Source organism: Vulpes vulpes, chromosome 4 (assembly GCF_048418805.1).
Source record: "Vulpes vulpes isolate BD-2025 chromosome 4, VulVul3, whole genome shotgun sequence".
Taxonomy (NCBI): domain Eukaryota; kingdom Metazoa; phylum Chordata; class Mammalia; order Carnivora; family Canidae; genus Vulpes; species Vulpes vulpes.
Window position 1 is genome coordinate 125,119,637 of NC_132783.1, and position 19,177 is coordinate 125,138,813.

At 43.4% G+C, this 19,177-nt stretch overlaps 1 protein-coding gene, 1 non-coding gene and 1 pseudogene across 14 annotated transcripts in view; 1 reads left to right on the top strand and 2 right to left on the bottom strand.

Moving 5' to 3' along the window:
* The window catches only part of NNT (nicotinamide nucleotide transhydrogenase), a 119,745-nt gene that overhangs the window by 87,523 nt on the left and 13,045 nt on the right, over positions 1 to 19,177 (bottom strand). For 4 of the 13 annotated variants that reach the window (XM_072756952.1, XM_072756953.1, XM_026016999.2 and 1 more), the window contains 3 exons: positions 15,971 to 16,130; positions 7,667 to 7,870; positions 2,914 to 3,143 (listed from right to left, as the gene is read on the bottom strand). In XM_072756952.1, coding sequence (XP_072613053.1) covers positions 2,914 to 3,143; positions 7,667 to 7,823 — 387 coding nt within the window. In that variant the 5' untranslated portion in view covers positions 7,824 to 7,870; positions 15,971 to 16,130. Of the gene's footprint in view, positions 1 to 2,913; positions 3,144 to 7,666; positions 7,871 to 11,561; positions 11,622 to 11,780; positions 11,886 to 11,981; positions 12,124 to 12,367; positions 12,434 to 12,471; positions 12,917 to 15,970; positions 16,131 to 19,177 lie in introns of those variants that run through there. The other 9 variants (XM_026016998.2, XM_072756950.1, XM_072756947.1 and 6 more) reach the window with 9 other exon arrangements.
* Positions 707 to 836, bottom strand: LOC112933806 (small nucleolar RNA SNORA33). Its single transcript, XR_003237746.1, has one exon. It is a non-coding gene; the product is annotated as a small nucleolar RNA SNORA33 (small nucleolar RNA).
* Positions 13,246 to 14,455, top strand: LOC112933757 (glyceraldehyde-3-phosphate dehydrogenase-like; annotated as a pseudogene).

Below are 19,177 nucleotides of genomic sequence, written 5' to 3' on the forward strand. Positions count from 1 at the left end.
TCTGACTAAATTCCTAAACAAGGTAAGCAGCACAAAGATCTTTGCCATCTGTCCTCTGACTGATGACCTATGAACTGGTCTGAGCAGAGAGCGTGCTATTATTCTGGTAAGATTAATATATTAGGATAAACATGCAGGGAGTTTTTGTCGTGTGTCCAAAGATTCAATTCTTGCAAATTTTGGCAAGCACCAACATTTGGAGCAGAAAGAAGTTAAGAACATTTTAACCGAGGCACCTGGGTAGCTTAGTAGATGAGTGTCAGCCTTTGGCTCAGGGCATGATCTTGGGGTTCTGGGATCAAGTCCCGCATCCAGCTCCCCACAGAGAGCCTGCTTTTCCCTCTGCCTATGTCTCTGCCTCTCTCTGTGTCTCTCATGAATAAATAAAATCTTTAAAAATAAGAAAATAAAAATAAATTTTTAAAAAGAATATTTTAACCTAAAATCTCCACTACATACATATATGTCACCTTAAAATTTCAGGCGAATATTTATAGATGAACACAATTCAAACTAGTACCCTTGCTAAATTGGGACTAAGCAAAAAGCTATAATATATTCTGTTACGTGCAAAGTATCAAATAAGCCCATGAACACATACACCGTATGTTTGAAAGTTTCAGATGTCCACATCTTGAATCAATTTTCTTTTAATTCCACTTAAAAAGTATTTTAAAACGTGGCTCTTATTTTTTTTTTTTTTTTTTCTTATAGCCATTTTCAGGGGCCTTAATGACTTCAATGTCTTTAAGGCTCGTAACATGTCTTTACTATCACCAGCTTTTCCTAAGTTCCTACAGGAACACATTCAGGTAAGCAGATTCATTGGCTGGCTTTTAAAACGTGTTTTATAACCAAGTTTAAAAACCAATCTTCAAGGGACACCTGGGTGGCTCAGTGGTTGACCATCTGCCTTCAACTTAGGGCGTGACCCCAGGGTCCTCGGATCGAGTTCCGCATTAGGTTCCCTGAAGGGAGCCTGCTTCTCCCTCTGCCTGTATCTCTGTCTCTCATGAATAAATAAATAAAATCTTAAAAAAAAATCAATCTTCAATTAACATGTATCATTTCCTTAGCTCTCATTTCTCAAAAGTGCTCTTAGGCAAGTAAGCCCAAGAAATTTAACAGCTAAGGGACTTCTATTTTAAAAGGAAACAGAAACACAAACACTAGGGCAATACTCTCATTTCACAGCATTTCATCTCAATTTACCTATGAGACACCTTTATTTGTTACTCCCATTTTGGCTGTTGCTCTGGTGATGCATATGATTTTAATTAAGGTTCTGGACTTTAATTAAGACTCTCTGGCAAGGTCTATTTTTCCTCAGTGAGAATCTATAATACAGATTTAATAAAAATTAGAGGACAACTTTGAATTAATTCTACTGGCCCCTATCAAATGGTCAGCTGAGACTGCTGGCATCTAAGTGAGTTAAGTCAATAGAATGTTTCCCTGAATGTGCTTCTTGGATCACTAGTTCCTCAGGATATTAACAGGCTTGACAAAAAATAGGTCACAAGGCCAAGTAGTTAATTAATGCAAGCATAAAGTTATGTTTCTATATTACAAGATTTCTCAGCACTTTTAACATGCTCATACACACTATGAATCTCTAATAAGAACACAAAGCATTTCCAAAACTTATGTGTGCCCTACCAACCCTTGGTTGTGGGACATCTTGTTTTTGACCCCTAGAGCATATACTGGAATGGACTGTACTTATTCTTCTATTTACCCTAAGCTCTTTTGCTATACTAAGTTATCAAATATCTGTACACCTGAACACCCTAAAAGCTTTAGCTGAATTACGACTTACCTACATACCATAAATTTTACTATTAATTTCTGTAGCAAAAAAAAAAATTTATGTCTTCTGCAAAGATCACTAAGACCCTACCAAGGTATTCGGTAGAGTTTAAAAAAACAAACAAAAAACAATTGTGTGAATTGAATACACACATTAAGAAAAGCTGGTCTTCCCTGAAAAAGTAAGGAGCTTCTTTTAGTCTAATGTTCATTCTTTACAATCCCTATTTGCCTCCTTATCTTGGTTGCAGAAGGCTTAGGGTTTAAGTTAATGCTCACTTCCAGTAATCATCTCTACCAGACTTGTGACACAAACTCTTCCTTTCTGATAGTTTATTTCAGATTTTAAGTCTAAAGTTCTTCAGCACCTAAATTTCTAGCTATCCTAAGACCTTTCAATATAGTAAGTAACGCTACTCCCCACTCAGCCCCATGCCACTTTCTCCAGGACAGCCCTGCCCTCACTAGAAATTGCATTTATGTCAGTTCCATCACTGTTCCTTCCAGGTACATTCAGTACATTCAGGAATTCCATGCATTTTTTTCCTATTCCAGTAGCAGTTAAATACTCACCTGTGGGTATTTTGGATCTATATGAACCATGAAGTGCAAATGCTCCCTAGACAGTAAGAAGGGCATTTCCACATGACAAATGTAAAAACGAAAATCACTTTCTCCTCTCTTGGTTAAACAAAGATCACACTGCCTGATAAAAGTTCTACTGGAATATGAAGAATATTCACAACATGCAACCATTTCTCTGGGAAAAGGCATTGTTTGAAAATATGAAGAAACGTAACAATAGAATAATTCAATTTTTCTATGAAATGTTTTTTAAAAATCAGCATGCCGGGGTGCCTGGGTGGCTAAGTCAGTTAAGCGTCTGCCCTCGGTTCAGGTCATCATCCCAAGGTCCTGGGATTGAGCCTGGTGTCCAGCTCCCTGCTCAGAGGGCAATCTGCTTCGCCCTCTCTCCCTCTTCCCTGCTCCTGCTCTCTCTCACATGTGCTCTCTCCCTCAAATAAATAAATGAAACCTTAAAAAATAAAAAATAAACAAATAAAAGTCAGCATGCCATAAATGATGGGGGAAAGGAATAATTACTTTGACCACCAAATCAGAAGCCATCACTTCCTTCACCCCTTGGATCTGGGCACCTGCTGCTCTGTAGTGATCATCAGAAAACTTGGAAGCTTCACCAGCACCCGATTCCACAACAACACTAAAACCCTGCTTGACCAAGGCCTGAACACCAGCAGGAGACAATGCCACCCGCTTCTCATTTTGGAAAATCTCCTTGGGGACACCAACAGTCAATTGCTTATATGGAATTCCTACAAAGGCAAAAAACAAAACAAAAAAAAAAAGAAAGAAATTTAGTGAAAAAACAACAACATAAAAACAAAACTGAGCAGTTTGTCCAAAATACACTGCACATACAAGTTACTATTCAAAATAATGTTCAGGCTGCATAATCATAATTTTTTGATACACAGGAAATACTATGCTCACTCTCTTGAAAATTCCAAATATTTCACTTAACTAAATGACTCTCTTCAAAGTACATGACTAAATTAGTTTACTCTTAAAAAAAATAAAATAAAATAGGTTGTGAGAGATCAATCAACATGCTAATTCCACTCTTCAAACTAACCCTCAGGGATTTATGGTCCCCTTGTCCTTACCTTTATGGAAGATAGAAGTAATTTGCTGTTTTGAAGAACCACCCTATACTAAAAATTTTGTTGGCCCGCCATACTCAAAGTTTCTTTCCTGGCAACCTGGCCACAGGCAATTCCTCATAGATTTCCAAATGTTGTATCCTGAGACCCTACCTTCTTGGCCACAGCTAATTAGACCGGGAATCAACAGCTAGGTCAAACATAATAGTCTACAGAACAGCCTCAAACATACTTAGAAAGGGAACTGCCTGAGGACACTCTATGTTGGCCAGTGACAACCCAATCCATTCAGGTTCTTTCTCGGGGGTCTGAACACGAGACCAACAGAAAAGGACAGAGGGAGTAAATTTGTAAGCTAGGAGCTATAGGAGCTATTTGTAAGCAACCATAAGATAATCAAAAGGAGGTAGACAGCAACAGGAGTAGAAACATCAGTAGTGGAGATATAAACAGGGAAGATGAGATACAACTATGAAATCCAGAATAACATTCCACTTTTCTAAGAAGTAAATGAAAGGCTTCCTGGACTTCTGTACAGGAAAGCACACATACAATAAACCTTCATCACAAAATATAGCCTGATGTGCTCCTCTGTTCCTTGCAACCCAAAAGACCCTGTATGATATACACAGTTAAAGTATTTATATAAGGTTCTGAACAGCTTTAGCTAAAGTACATTAGTTGCTTGCATTGTTTTACTCAACATGTGGGCATAAATAGACTTTTTAAAAATAAAGATCTGCTTCTGTGTTTTACTAAAGCAAGGAAATCTACTCTTGCAACCTAAACTCTGAATAAAAAAAATCATTTCTACAGAATAACAATAATTATTAAGTGATGCCTTAGAGAAATGAAGTCAACCTAAAAAATACCTTCATTTGAATACAGTCTTAGACCCCATTCTCCATAAGCACTAATAACTGATAGCAAGCCAAAGGAAAACATTTGCTAAATCTTACCCTCTACTTGAAAGACAGGGAGGAAAATAATAGAAGGCTGGAAAATATTTCGGATTGACGTGCAAAGTTAAATCTCATAAACATTTGGAATTTAATCTGACAACCTCAAATTACCTAGGCCTTATATACCTTAAGTCAAGGAAGCTACCAAAGAAAATGAAGTCTCATCAAACAGATTTAGGAGCCAACCAGAAAGGGCATCCACTTGGCCAAAGAGGAAACAATCTGAGCATGAAAGGGAATAATTAATTGCAATGTAACAAAACACATCTAAATGCATTCGTTATGATACTCAAAAAATATATATCTTTTTTTTTAAGATTTTATTTATTTATTCATGAGAGAGAGAGAGAGAGAGAGAGAGGCAAAGACACAGGCAGAGGGAGAAGCAAGCTCCATGCAGGGAGCCTGACACGGGACTCATCCCGGGTCTCAAGGATCACCCGAAGGCAGCGCTAAACTGCTGAGCCACCCGGGCTGCCCTAGATCTTTTTTTTAAAAGCTTCACTGGTCAACTTTAGCAGATGTGTGTAAGCAGAATAAGGGTATCCCAAAGATATCCACATTCTAATCCTCAGCAACTGTGAATATGTTAGACTATATAGCAAAAGAGAGTTAAGATAGCAGACGGAATTAAAGTTGCTAATCAAATGACCCTAAAATAAGGAGATTATCCTGGGTTATCCGGGTGGGCCCACTGTATTCACAAAGGTCCTTAACTATGCAAGAAGAAGAGAGAACAGTCAAACAGTAATTTGAAGGTGCTATGCTGCTGGCTTTGAAGATGGAAGCAGGGGCCATGAGCCAAAGAATACAAGCAGTTTCCAAAAGCTGGACAAGGTTAAGGAAAAAGACCTCCTCTAAAGCCTCAGGAAGGAATAGAGCCCTGCCAATACCTTGATATAAACCTAGTAAGAGCCATTCCAGGCTTTGGCCTCCAGGAGTACAAGATAATGAGTTTGTATTATATGAAGCCGGTACATTTGTGATCACTTGTGACAGCAAAAATAGAAATTACTTAAGGGAACCAAGACATTATTACCAAAACCAGTAAATAATGGGACAGAATCAAACATTTATCCCACCTCACCACTGCAACCTCAAGGTAACTAAATAACAGAGAGAAAGTTTTTCTTTATGGAAAAATTGTAGCTAAAAAATGAAGATTAAATGATAGAGTATCACCATTAAAAAAAAAAAACAACATAAAATCATGGATTTAGTTAATGACCATTAAATGGCTATATAGCCTTTCAGTGAAAAACTGATGGGAACTTCCTAATAGATGGATTATCAACAACACTAACCTTACCGGTTAATTTTCTTGATATGATACAAACAATCACACACAGCATCACCTATGAAGTATTCTTGCCCAAAAAAGCAAACCTGAGTCTAATCAAACCCCTAGATCGAAATGGTACAGGAAATACAAGGGACAGAGAAACTGGTTAAATTAGACCGAAGGAATTCAGTCAGCCAAATCCAGTACATGATATTCTGCAGGGCGACAACTACATTGTTTAACAAATAAATTAAAAAGGGGAAAAAAAAAAAAAAAGGAAACACAGAAATCAAAAGAGACCTAAGACATGCAGTAAGCAAATAAAACATGTGAGCCCTGTTTGGATCATTATTTAGATAAAGCAACTAAAAAAAAGAAAGAAAGAATTGAAAAAATATGACTACTAACTAGAATTACTTCTCATGCTTTTCAATGTGGGTACTAAAATTGTGGTTATATATTTTTAAAATAGAATCCTTATCTTTTAGGTATAAAAAAGTAATTATCTAGGAAATAGTTAAGAACTAGAAACTGAATAAACACGTCTCCTGCATAGTCAATACAGAGATCTTGATGTCCGTGCCTTTGCTAATGAGGACAATTCTCATGTCCTCAATACAGCTACTTACTTTTATTTTATACACAATTTTATCATGCTTGAATAATCTGGCTTTCCGGAACACCTAAAATAAAAATCTGAAGATAAAGTTGAGAGCTCTTGGTGGCAGGTACTCTGCCAACAGTCACTGCCACGTGAGAACAAGAAACAAGGCTGTGAATTCTATGAAAGATAGACATAAGAACTCAAAAAGCATAGCAGTCTAGGGATCCTAAACGCAGAATCCCATAAACTTAAATTAAAAAGAAGGGCATTATTCCATGTGGCAAAGACTTCCTGTTGCCCCCTCTAATACCTAGCGTATCCTTCCACCTTAGTTACAGAACTCCAATTTCAGTGAAGTCTGTGGCCATCTAGAACAAAAGCCCTCTTTTATTTCTAAGTGTCCCTCACAAGTACATAATGGCCATCTCTCTGAGTTTTGGCCAATAATGTATAGACAGAGTTCTAAGAGGGCCTTTATGCAAAATGCATAAAGGCATCTCACTCAGCTTAGGAAGCCTTTGTTGAGCTTCATCCTTTGGGCCTGCAAGCCAGAACAGAAGCAGGTAAGGATCTAGCAGGGAAGGCCTTGTAGGCTACTGAAAGACTTCAGCTCTTACTCTGCATGGGCTAAGACACTAGTGGCAAATTTTGAGTTGAAAAGTGCATGATCTTTCATTTTAAAAAGATGATGCGGTCATGTATAGAACAGACTACAGCAGGGGCAGTGGCAGAAAGCATAGAGTGTGTTTAGAAGACTAGCACAATGGTCTCGGTGACAGAGGATGGTGTTGTGGAACAGGACGATGATAGTGGTGATGGTGAGAACAGACCAGATACAAGGCAGAGCTGACCCATGCCGACTGTGAAGATCTAGGATGATTCCCCAGGTTTCTGACCTGAGCAACTGAGATGGAAGTTGCCATTCACTAAATTAAGAAGAATTACTTCAGATTATATAATACTTAGTTGTTAATTCTTGAGCATAGATGAGCCATTTATGGTACAATTCCTCAATACTGACAAGGAAAGAGGAAGAGCTGCTGGGAGAAATGGTTACTATGAGCAACAGTTTCCTGGGCACAACTCAACTGGTTTATCATTTCTCTTTTTCTATATTCTTTTCTTCTCTATTAGCACTGACAATCAGGAACTTCTATAATGGAAAATATTTTTTAAAAACACTCATTAAGTTTTTTTAATGCAAAATGATGACTCACAAACACCAGGCTATAAAACTGCATCACTTTTCCTTTTATCAATCATCAGGAGATCTATTAGCTCCTATGACTTGACAGTTTGATTTATATACATGGAAGTGAGATTTTACCTGGTTTTACAGGGGCTTTACACCACAGTGCCTGATGAGTATGAAATGTTCGTAAAAAATCCTTCTTCCCAGGTATAACCTTACAGGACCCCAAACTGCTACGTAAAGGACACGAACAGCCAGTCACCACGGTTTTCAGTAGATTCGCCATGTTCATATAAGCTCCCAACTTTCCGAATCCCAAATTTCCTTGAGGATAAATCACTAAAAGGAAAGAAAATAAAATATTCATGCGCTAAGAAAAACATACTTTGTGGTTTGAACATCAAAACATTTTTAAAAATACTAATTCCAAAAGCATGGACTATAACAGTTGTATGTGGGCATCTACAATGAATTTATTTGCCAAGTCCTTTACTTACAGAAGATGCTTCAAAAGTTCATTTCCGATTTAGATATTTAAAACTTGGAATCCATTTTCCCACTTAAATTGTGGTTATAAACTCACAATTCTATTCTAAGCCCCAATCACCTAAGTCTAACTGATCCTTACTGTAGCTGGAAAGCTAAAAAAGAAACTTACTATAGAGTCCAATTACATCTTATATGGAAGTTATCTTCTAAGTCTATATGAGCAGCAAGAATTGCATAGTTACCCTGGAATTTCCTTTAAATTGTCTATAATACTATATCATACAGTAGCAACCTATTTAGCCACCATGTTGTACAGAAAACACTGGCAACCTATTCAGTGCAGCAAGATGCTTATCCTGTAAGACCCCCTGAATTGAGACTGAGTGAACATGAGATACGTGTTTGCCAAGGACACATCTCAAGAAAATTAAACATGTGTGGGATATGACTCCAATTTTAAATAAGAAAGAAAAACGTCATTATCACGTAAGTTTGCGCTTATAGGTATAGATGTAACAAGGAATTCTTCCATCAGTGGTTCTCACAAGTGGCCACTTTTTACAAGCTCTAACTGGGCTGGATGGAGTGTCATTGACCTCTATTATTATTGACCTAAGCTTCAGTGGTTACCTCCACTGCTCTCCATGGGAGATCCCCAGGGGTGCATGGAAGGCACTCCTACCATTCACTCAATTCCCAACGTTAGCCCATCCTTCCTTCCTCCCTTTCCTTCAAAATCAGGAAGAATTCTAACTGTCATGCTCAGCTAACTCCACCAACTACACCTTTAGTCTCTGCCCCATCAAGTGGGGCCTCATGGGGCCCAACACCCAATCCCAGCAAACCATAAACGTTCTTCCAGCATCCAGGGGAAGGGTCTAGCTCACTCAGAACTGCTGCTACAACTCCCTGAAGCAACTTCTTACAAATACCAGAAAGCTACACTGGGAATGGAAATCCTTAATCCAGATGGTGCTTATTCTTAAAATGCCTTTTAATTCAACAAACATGTATAGAGGGCTGAGCCAGAGGCACAGCCGTTAGAAGCATCTGTAGAATCAAACTGGAATAGGTCACACATTTGAGATAAGAAAAGTCAACAAGTAATATTACAAAGCAGAGTAGGGCAAGTCCAAAGTTCTTTGAGAGCTCAGAAAGAGCTCAGAGATGGAGAGAGTAATATGAAAAAAAAAAGCTAAGGAAGAAGTATGCAAGATGGGCTCAGGAATGCAATCAAAAATATATGAATAATGCTTTGCACTTGAATAGGTTTTATATTTTCAGCGTTTCCCCATGTCCTTCATTTCAACCCCAAGCATTCCTGAGTCCCATAAATATTCTCATTTATTCATGGGTCACTTCTATGGTTAGCCATGGCTAAGAACGGAGAGCAAGGGTTTGAAATCCAGCCACATATTCAAAACATTCACTGAATCTATGCCAAGAGCCTAGGGAGATACAAAAATAAATAAAAGATATATACAAAGATATAAAAAAGATACCAAGATATAAAAAATTCTTGCCCTGAGGGAGATTTGTCCTACCACTACCAATGCCCAACCTTCCTACTTACCCTAGTTTCTCTTCTTGGATCATCCCACCCCCGCCCCCAACAACCACCGTTCTCATGGGGCTGAGGAGGTTTACCCAGACCTCAACAGGGCGAGAACAAAGCTAGCTATAATAGAGCCTGTGTATTGTCTAAGTTTACCACTCACTCCCTGTTTGACCTTAAACTCTCTCACCTCAGTCTGCTCATCTATAAAAGTATAGGAAAACTGGTTGGTAAGACCCCATTAGGCTCTAAAACTTTTATGATTAGATGACATTTTATAATGCTTTAAAGCTGAAGTCCTATTTTGTGGAATCTAGAAAAACTGCCGTGCCCACTTGGAAAATGGTAATTTGATGCTGAACAGATCCCTGGCATCAGAAATCAGTTAAGGCTAAGGCCCTCAGAGGCTGCTCTCGCCCAAAAATTCCACTTAATTCAAGTTATGACCATACAGGACAGTGATCAGAAAGTAGTTTACTGGCAAGAACAATCCCTACCATTAACCCTAATTCAAATATAAATGACCCCGAAGGATATTCAGAGAATCCCTGAACCATGTTATCACAGACAGGTACTTATTTACATTGAAGACAGAATACTACCTTGATGATCACATTTGTCCCTCTCTTCACTTAAAAAGCTCTTTGCTGGGATCCCTGGGTGGCGCAGTGGTTTGGCGCCTGCCTTTGGCCCAGGGCGCGATCCTGGAGACCCAGGATCGAATCCCACATCAGGCTCCCGGTGCATGGAGCCTGCTTCTCCCTCTGCCTGTGTCTCTGCTTCTCTCTCTCTATGTCTATCATGAATAAATAAATAAAAAATCTTAAAAAAAAAAAAAAAAAGCTCTTTGCTATTTTATTATCCATATACTTCTATGGCTTTGAAGCAATGGGGGAAAACTTTACAACTCAAAATTGGAAAAAAAAAAAAATTAGCGTATCATTCATATGGCAGTGTAACGTACGTTATTTGGGCAACTATCTCCCCTAATAGATTCTAAAATTCTTGAGAGCAGAGAGAGGACAGCCTAGAGGCTAACAAGGTGACCCGTGGGTTAAAGCCCCCATTCTGCAATCTATTAGTTGGGTCCTTGGCAAGTGAGTCATGAACTTCTCTGAACCTGATTTCCTCCTATTTAAAATGAGGATAATAACAGCACCTGTGTTATAGGTTTGTGAGGATTAAAAGGACACAGTATCTTTACTGCTATTACTATTCACTTTGGTATTACCTCCGGCTAGCCAGGTGCTTTGCACAACACAAGAAAACAGCAAGTATTTTTTTGACTGAATGAATGAATAACTAGACTAGGTAACCTGAAATCTAAGTATCTAGGGAACGCAGTCTCCAGTGTTTCAGGAAATTTCCTTTGAAAATGAAATGCTGTGTAGTCTTATGGAAAACTGATTCATTCCATCCGCAAAGGTAAACGGCCAGAGCACACTTGCTGATAAGAAAGTAATCCTAAACTGTCCATTTAATACAATCAAAAAAAAAAAAAAAAACCAGCCAGGTTTGCAAATAAAAGGGGTGCGATGGAGAAGAGGGGAGCGTTTTAAATAAAAGGATGCAAGCCCCCTCCGAACGGAGTCTGCCCTACAAGACTCCTTACAAGGAGATCCCTTCAGAGCTGCCCCAACCACAGGGCGAATAAAGGACGCGGAGGCCGTAAACAAGTCACGCTTTCAAGGCGAAACACACCCACCAAGGACACAATACCCTGCAGCAGCCTCCAGCGGCGGCGCGGCCTCGCCCTAACCCACCGGGACCGCCCCTCCCTCGGCCACCGGGCCGCGGCGGCTGGCACCCTCCGGGACCGCTATTTATAACCTTCCCTCCGCGCCGACTGGCCGAGGCCCAGTAATTGTCATCGGCCTCCGGGCTGGCGGCCGCCCCCGCCGCCTCCGGGGTCACCGGCCCGGGCGCGCTGTCCGCCGTGTGGGGTGTGCCGCGCCCCCGCCCCCGCCCCCCGCCGCCCGCACCGACCTCCGCGCCCACCGCGGCCGCCGCCGCCGCCGCGTCTCCCGCCGACCGCGCGCCCCCAGCCCCCACGCCCCAAGGCGCAGGCACAACGTCGGGGCGCCCGGCTGCCGCTTCTCGGCGCGCCCTCTCTCAGAAGTCCTCTGTGACCTCCCCCCACCTCCCATCTCGCGGGCCGAGTAACCCGTGCGACGCCCGCGGCCCCCAAAGCTCCAAGGTCTGCACCTGCACAGCCGCCCGCGCCCCGACCCCCCCACTCCCGTCCACGTCGCCCGGCCAGAGCGCGGGAGGAGGGCCCCGAGGCACCGGCACCCGAGCCTCCGGCCTGCGGCGCCCGCGTGCCCCCGCCCCCTTCTGCTCCAGGACGGGTCCCCCGCCGCGCCCCGATCGCGCGCCCCTGCTGCGCGGGCTGCCGGCGCCGCTCACCTCGGCGGGGAGGCCGGGCGGCCGTGGGCGCGCCGCTGGGGGGACGCCGCGCTGGCGCACCCGGCTCCGGCTCCGGCCCCGGCCCCGGCTCCGGCCCCACCGCCAGGCGCCTCCAACCCGGAAGAACAGCCCCAAGCCCGCGGCGGCGGCCACGTGACGGCGGCGCACCCCAACCCCCCGAGCGCCCCCTCCCTCGCCCCGCGACCCCTCCCCTCCAGGCCGGCCCGCCCGCTGGGCCCGGCGCCCGCCGCCCTCTCCCGACGCCCCCGCCGCGGAGCGCCGAGGCTCGGCACCCCAGGGCCCTCGCTCCTCGGGGGGCACCGAAACCCCTTTGTCCGGGGCGCGACCCGCCGCCCCCGCCCCGCCTCCGTCCTCGTCAATCAAACCTGCAGCCCCGCCGCGGCCGCCGGGTGCTCGGGCTCTGCCCCCTCCCGCCGCAGGGCCGGGTGCCCGGCGCGACCTCCTCTCCCCGCGCCCCCGGAGCACGTACCAGGGCACCCTGGGGCTCCTCTTTCGCTGCCTTTCCTCTGGCTCTCTAGGAAAAAATCACAACTTCTGTAACCGAAGAGGACCCAAGGGAAGGTGGGAGGCGGCCGCGGGCGGGGAGGGCGGGGACGAGGGCGTCGTTTTCCCCTCCTGCCGGGAGAGGTGGAGTTAAATTCCTCGGAAGCCGTGTCAGGGCCCGAAAATTAACACACTTCTCCGTGCGGGTCTTCCCACGGCCGGCCCCGAGACAGCCGTGGGCTGCGGGTGGTAGTGACAGCCGGCGACAGCCGGCGGCGAGAGCGCCCTGGGGGGGGATGCAGTGGCCTGACAAGGCCTGGGTGGGTTTCAGCAAAACTACTGAATAGACCCCGAGACCTAAGTCCCTGCTTGTCCTCCGCACGCAGTTCTGTTAGTCTGCGAGTGTCTCCTGATTAGAAGTGGGAAGAATCAAACACAGACTAGAAAACGGTTCACCTACCCAAAGCTGAATCAGCATCAAGTGTCAGCATGGTCTCTGCTTTGCACTTTGAGTGAAATATTTAAGATAGGCAAAACAGATATTTCTTAAAAAGAAAGAAGAAAAGAAAGGTCAGGCCAGAGAAACCCTTCCTTTAGAACATCTCTTGTGTTTCACCAGCATAAAAGGTCGTTCAACTAATGAATTCCCACTGACATCCAAAGGATGTGAAGGGAAAACATTGCTCTTCTCCTAAAAAAGTTCAAGGACAAGGAAGGGCACAAGCCCCATATTTTTAAAAATATAGTGGGGCTCTCTGCTCCTTCCCGTTCGACAGACAGCCGCATCTTCTGGTGCAGGGCCAGCCGCGTCCCGGAGACACGATGGTGAAGGTCGGAGTGAACGGATTTGGCCGTATTGGGCGCCTGGTCACCAGGGCTGCTTTTAACTCTGGCAAAGTGGATACTGTCGCCATCAATGACCCCTTCATTGATCTCAACTACATGGTGTACATGCTCCAGTATGATTCTACCCACAGCAAATTCCACGGCACGGTCAAGGCTGAGAACGGGAGACTTGGCATCAACGGGAAGTCCATCTCCATCTTCCAGGAGCGAGATCCCACCAACATCAAATGGGGTGATGCTGGTGCTGAGTATGTTGTGGAGTCCACTGGGGTCTTCACCACCATGGAGAAGGGTGGGGCTCACTTGACGGGCAGGGCCAAGAGAGTCATCATCTCTGCTCCTTCTGCTGATGCTCCCATGTTTGGGATGGGCGGGAGCCATGAGAAGTAGGACAATTCCCTCAAGATTGTCAGCAATGCCTCCTGCACCACCAACTGCTTGGCTCCTCTAGCCAAAGTCATCCATGACCACTTCGGCATCGTGGAGGGCCTCATGACCACCATCCAGGCCATCACTGCCACCCAGAAGATCGTGCACGGCCCCTCTGGGAAGCTGTGGCGTGGCGGCCGAGGGGCTGCCCAGAACATCATCCCTGCTTCCACTGGCGCCGCCAAGGCTGTGGACAAGGTCATCCCTGAGCTGAATGGGAAGCTCACTGGCATGGCCTTCCGTGTCCCCACCCCTAATGTGTCAGTTGTGGATCTGACCTGCTGCCTGGAGAAAGCTGCCAAATAGACGACATCAAGAAGGTAGTGAAGCAGGCATCGGAGGGCCCCCTCAAGGGCATCCTGGGCTACAGTGAAGACCAGGTTGTCTCCTGCGACTTCAACACTGACACCCACTTTTCCACCTTCGACGCCAGGGCTGGCTTTGCCCTCAATGACCACTTCTCAAGCTCATTTCCTGGTATGACAATCAATTCAGCTACAGCAACCGGGTGGTGGACCACATGGTCCACATGGCCTCCAAGAAGGAAGAGCCTCCTAGACCACCAGCCCCAGCAAGAACAAGAGGAAGAGAGAGGCCCTCAGCTGCTGGGGAGTCCCTGCCCCAACTTAATCCCCCAACACACTGAGAATCTCCTGACCTCCAATTTACATCCCAGACCCCAGGAAGGGGAGGGGCTTGGGGAGCCCTACCTTGTCATGTACCATCAATAAAGTATACTGTACCCAGCCAAAAAAAAAAAAAAAAAAAAAAAATATATATATATATATATATATATATATATATATAAAATGGGGGGAGGGGGGCACCTCCAGGGTTCAGTCAGTTAAGCACAGGACTCTTGATTTGGGCTCAGGTCATGACTTCATGGTTTGTGAAACTGAGTCCAGCATCTCTCCCAGCTAAGGGAGGAGTCTGCTTGAGATTCTCTCTCTCCCTCTGCCCCTGACCCCACTCATGTGCTCTCTCTCTTTCTCTCTCTCTCAATAAATTTTTTAAAAAATAAAATCTTTGGGGCACCTGAGTACCTCAGTGGGTTAAGCCTCTGACTCTTGGTTTCGGCTCAGGTCATGATCTCAAGGTCATGATATCATGGAGTCACACTCCACACTGACTATGGGGTCTGCTTGGGTTTCTCTATCCTTCCCTTCCCCTCCATGCACAGGATCTCTTTTTCTCTCAAATAAATAATTTTTTAAAAAATAATAAAAACTATAATGAACTATGATAAATGTAACCATAGATTACATTTCAAGATATGGCGGTTTCAATGAAGCAGAAGTAATTAATAAGGATTAAAACTAAGCCCCTTTCATGATATATGTAAGTCAAATCATTATCCTGTACACCTTATACACATACAGTGCTACATGTTAATTATATCTCAATAAAACTAGGGAAAACAGGGCAGCCCTGGTGGCTCAGTGGTTTAGTGCCACCTTCAGCCCAGGGCATGATCCTGGAGACCCCAGATCAAGTCCCACGTCAGGCTCCCTGCATGGAGCCTGCTTCTCCCTCTGCCTATGTCTCTGCCTCTCTCTCTCTCTCCTCTCTGTGTATTCTGAGTAAATAAACAAAATCTTAAAAAAAAAAAAAAAAAAAAAAAGACTAGGGAAAACAAATACTTGTTTTAAAACACTGGGGGTAAGGGTTTGCTGCTTTTCTCTTTCAAGGCTTAAAAATCAGTGGTTCCCAACTGAGGACAATTTTGTCCAACAGTGTCTGGAGACATTTTGGTCATCACACTGCAAAGAGGAGGCATCTAAGGGGTAGAGACCACGGATGGTGCTAACTACTCTACATTACACAGCTCCTTACAACAAAGACTTATCTGGGCCCAAACATCAACAGTGCTAAAGCTGAGAAACCTAGGTGTAAATGAATGCTCAGTGGGTTATTTAATTTCACCTTATGATTATATTACATCGGAACAAATCCAAAGATGACATACCATTTTTCACTTTTTCTGTTAAACAGTAAGTATATGGTAATTTTTTAAATTCATTCTTCTTGTTTGTCCAACATAACTTGGTGCCTTTGCTCCAATTGAAAACATTTGTCATTTGGAAGGTTCTGTTTTAGGCCCTAATTTCCTCCATAGTAATTACAAAATATTCATAGGAGTCCCCCAAGAAAATTGTATTAAGTTCCAAAAGTTAGTAAGTTAGTTGCTTTTGAATCTTAGAAAATACCTTGTATGGGCAGCCCGGTGGCTCAGTAGTTTGAGCGCCTGCCTTCGGCCCCGGGTGTGATCCTGGAGTCCTAGGATCGGGTCCCACGTTGGGCTCCGTGCGTGAAGCCTGCTTCTCCCTCTGCCTGTGTCTCTGCCTCTCTCTCTCTCTCTCTCTGTGTCTATCATGAATAAATAAATAAAATCTTAAAAAAAAGACCTTGTATAAAATTTTTGCAAAAATCTTACACCCCCTCTTAGGTTTTGTCCACACTGATATCCACTTCTTCTTCCTTAGCTTTCTCCAATCCCAGTCCCCATTTAGAAAAATACCTCTCCTCTCGGGATGCCTGGGTGGTTCAGTCCATTAAGTTGCTAACTCTTGATTTCGGCTCAGGTCATGATCTCTGAGTCTTGGGATGGAGCCCCATGTTAGGCTTCCTGCTCAGAGGGAGTCTGCTTCTCTCCCTCTATCTTTGCCCCTCTGCCCGCTAGTGTGATATTCAGCATTAATTGGAAGAGGATCAAGGAAAACAGACATTAAATAGCCAGCACAAAGCTAAGTAATTGGCACTTTGTTTAAATAAAACCAGTTTGAGGGGTGCCTGCATGGCTCAGTCGCTTAAGCATCTGCCTTCAGCTCAGGTCATGATCCCAGAGTCCCAGGATCAAGCTGAGCATAAGGCTCCCTGCTCAGCAGGAAGTCTGCTTTACCCTCTCCCACTGTCCCTCCCCCCACTCATTTCCTCCCTCTCAAATAAATAAGATCTTAAAAAATAATAAAAAAATTAAAAAACCCAGTTTGCATTTAGAATTGTTTAGAACTCAGCATACCTTTGTGGATATTGTTCTTTGCACATAGTAAGTGACAATGATAAAAAGAAAAATCTAGAGTTTTTGTTTTGTTTTAGAACATAAAAAAGTAATTTATCTAATGATACCTTTGGGGACCTGGGAAGATGGGGAGATGGGGGGGGTCTCTTAGTATCTTAGGAATGCTAAAACAAATTGCTACAAACTGGGTGGCTTAAAACAACAGAAATGCATTCCTTCAGAGTTCTGGAGGCCAGAAGTCTGTTATCTAGGTGTCAGCAGAGCTGATTCCTCTGGGAGTCCTGAGTGAGAAACCAACCTACACCCTTCTACCTTGTGGAGAAGCTACTAGTTGTCAGCAATCTCTTGGTGTTCCTTGACTTATAGACACAAGACTCCCAATCTCTGCCTCCTTACCACATTGCCACTCTGTGCCCAAATCTCCACATCCTTTCTCTTTTAAAGACACCAGCCAGGGCAGCCCTGGTGGTGCAGTGGTTTAGTGCCGCCTGCAGCCTGGGGTGTGATCCTGGAGACCCAGGATCGAGTCCCATGTCAGGCTCCTTGCATGGAGCCTGCTTCTCCCTCAGCCTGTGTCTCTGTGCCTCTCTCTTTCTCTCTTTGAATAAATAAATAAATCTTTAAAAAAATAATAAAAATAAAGACACCAGCCAGTGGCATTAAGGTCCACCCTAAATCCAAGATGATTTTATCTCTAGATCCTCAACTAATTACAACTACAAAGGCTGTATTTCTAAATAACGATGATGATGAGTTTGGAGGGGATGATATTTAACCCACTGCAGGGGGCTTTCTGTGTTTGTGAGGGTACTAACTACAATGTAAAGAGGAGTAGTTGTTTGTTTTTAAAAAACATACATAGATTTACCAGTTGAGTTTAAAGTGAAAATCCAAATTATTTGGGGGAAATTCAGGTGAAAGACATTTTGTATTAATAATTAGAAGAATGGGGATGCCTGGGTGGTTCAGCAGTTAAGCATCTGCTTTCAGCTCAGGGTGTGATCCTGGAGTCCTAGGATCGAGTCCCACATCCGTCCCACATTGGGCTCCCTGCATGGAGCCTGCTTCTCCCTCTACCTATGTCTCTCTCTCTCTCTCTCATGAATAAATAAATAAATAAAATCTTTAAAAAATAATTAGAATGTCCTAATATATTTGTTTGCTTTTTTAAGTTTAAAAAAAATTTTTAATACTCTCTACACCCAACATGGGGCTCAAACTTATAACAAGATTAAGAGTCATACGCTCCTCTGGTTGAGCCAACCAGGCACCCCTTGTTTTGCTTTCTTTTTTTTTTTTTTTTTTTTAGTTTTTATTTATTTATGATAGTTACACGGGGAGAGAGAGAGAGAGAGAGAGGCAGAGACACAGGCAGAAGGAGAAGCAGGCTCCATGCACCGGGAGCCCAACGTGGGATTCGATCCAGAGCCTCCCGCATCATGCCCTGGGCCAAAGGCAGGCACCAAACCGCTGCGCCACCCAGGGATCCCTTGTTTTGCTTTCTTAATAAAGGCTTGACCTGGGGCACCTGGGTAGTCCAGTTAAGCATCTGCCTTCAGCTTGGGTCATGATCTTTGGGTCCTAGGATTGAGCTCCACATGGGGCTCTCGGATTGGTGAGGAGTCTACATCTCTCTCTCACTCTCCCTCTGTGCTCTAGCCACCTCTTTCTCTCAAATAAATAAATAAATAAAACCTTAAAAAAGAAAAAGAAAAGAAAAACTCTCCATTTCCCCAACCCTTTGGGGAGAGACAGTCTTGGCTGGGTCGCCTCTCATTAAACCCTTAAAATAAATAAAGTCTCTATCAAATGGCATTTTTCCTTCAATTTTTAAACATATATAACTATATATTACATAGTTACCACTCTCAAACTACTTCATTATAAAACTAATAGCAGTTAACATGTTTATATTTAATTTTAAATATTGCATTTTGATAAAAACTCTAGTTCAGATAGTTTTTTTAATAGGCTTGTGAAACATCTCTTTGTAGGGTTTTTTTTAATGCTAGATGTATTCATAACACAAAAGCAAACACCAAAATTTCTAACCTTTGCTGATTGTGGACATTCCTCTCTAGTTTAACCTCCTACTTCTTTAACCATTCATTCTCAGTTCTTTTGCCAAGTAAACATGCAAATGTTTCAAATGTTCCCCTGGCTTTCTTTCCTTTTAACTCGAGTATTTTTTTTTTCCTGGCAGCCCAATGTCAACTGTGCCATGACAACTTCCAGAGCTTAGTGTCCAGCCCAAACCTCTCTCTTGAGACCCATGTAGCCAATTGCCGGCTGGTCATTTCCACTGAGATATCCACAGATATTTTAAACAGGAGAAAATTCTCTCTTATTCCTCTCCTTTTAGCTATAATAAAATACTTACTGCTTTCTAAATGTA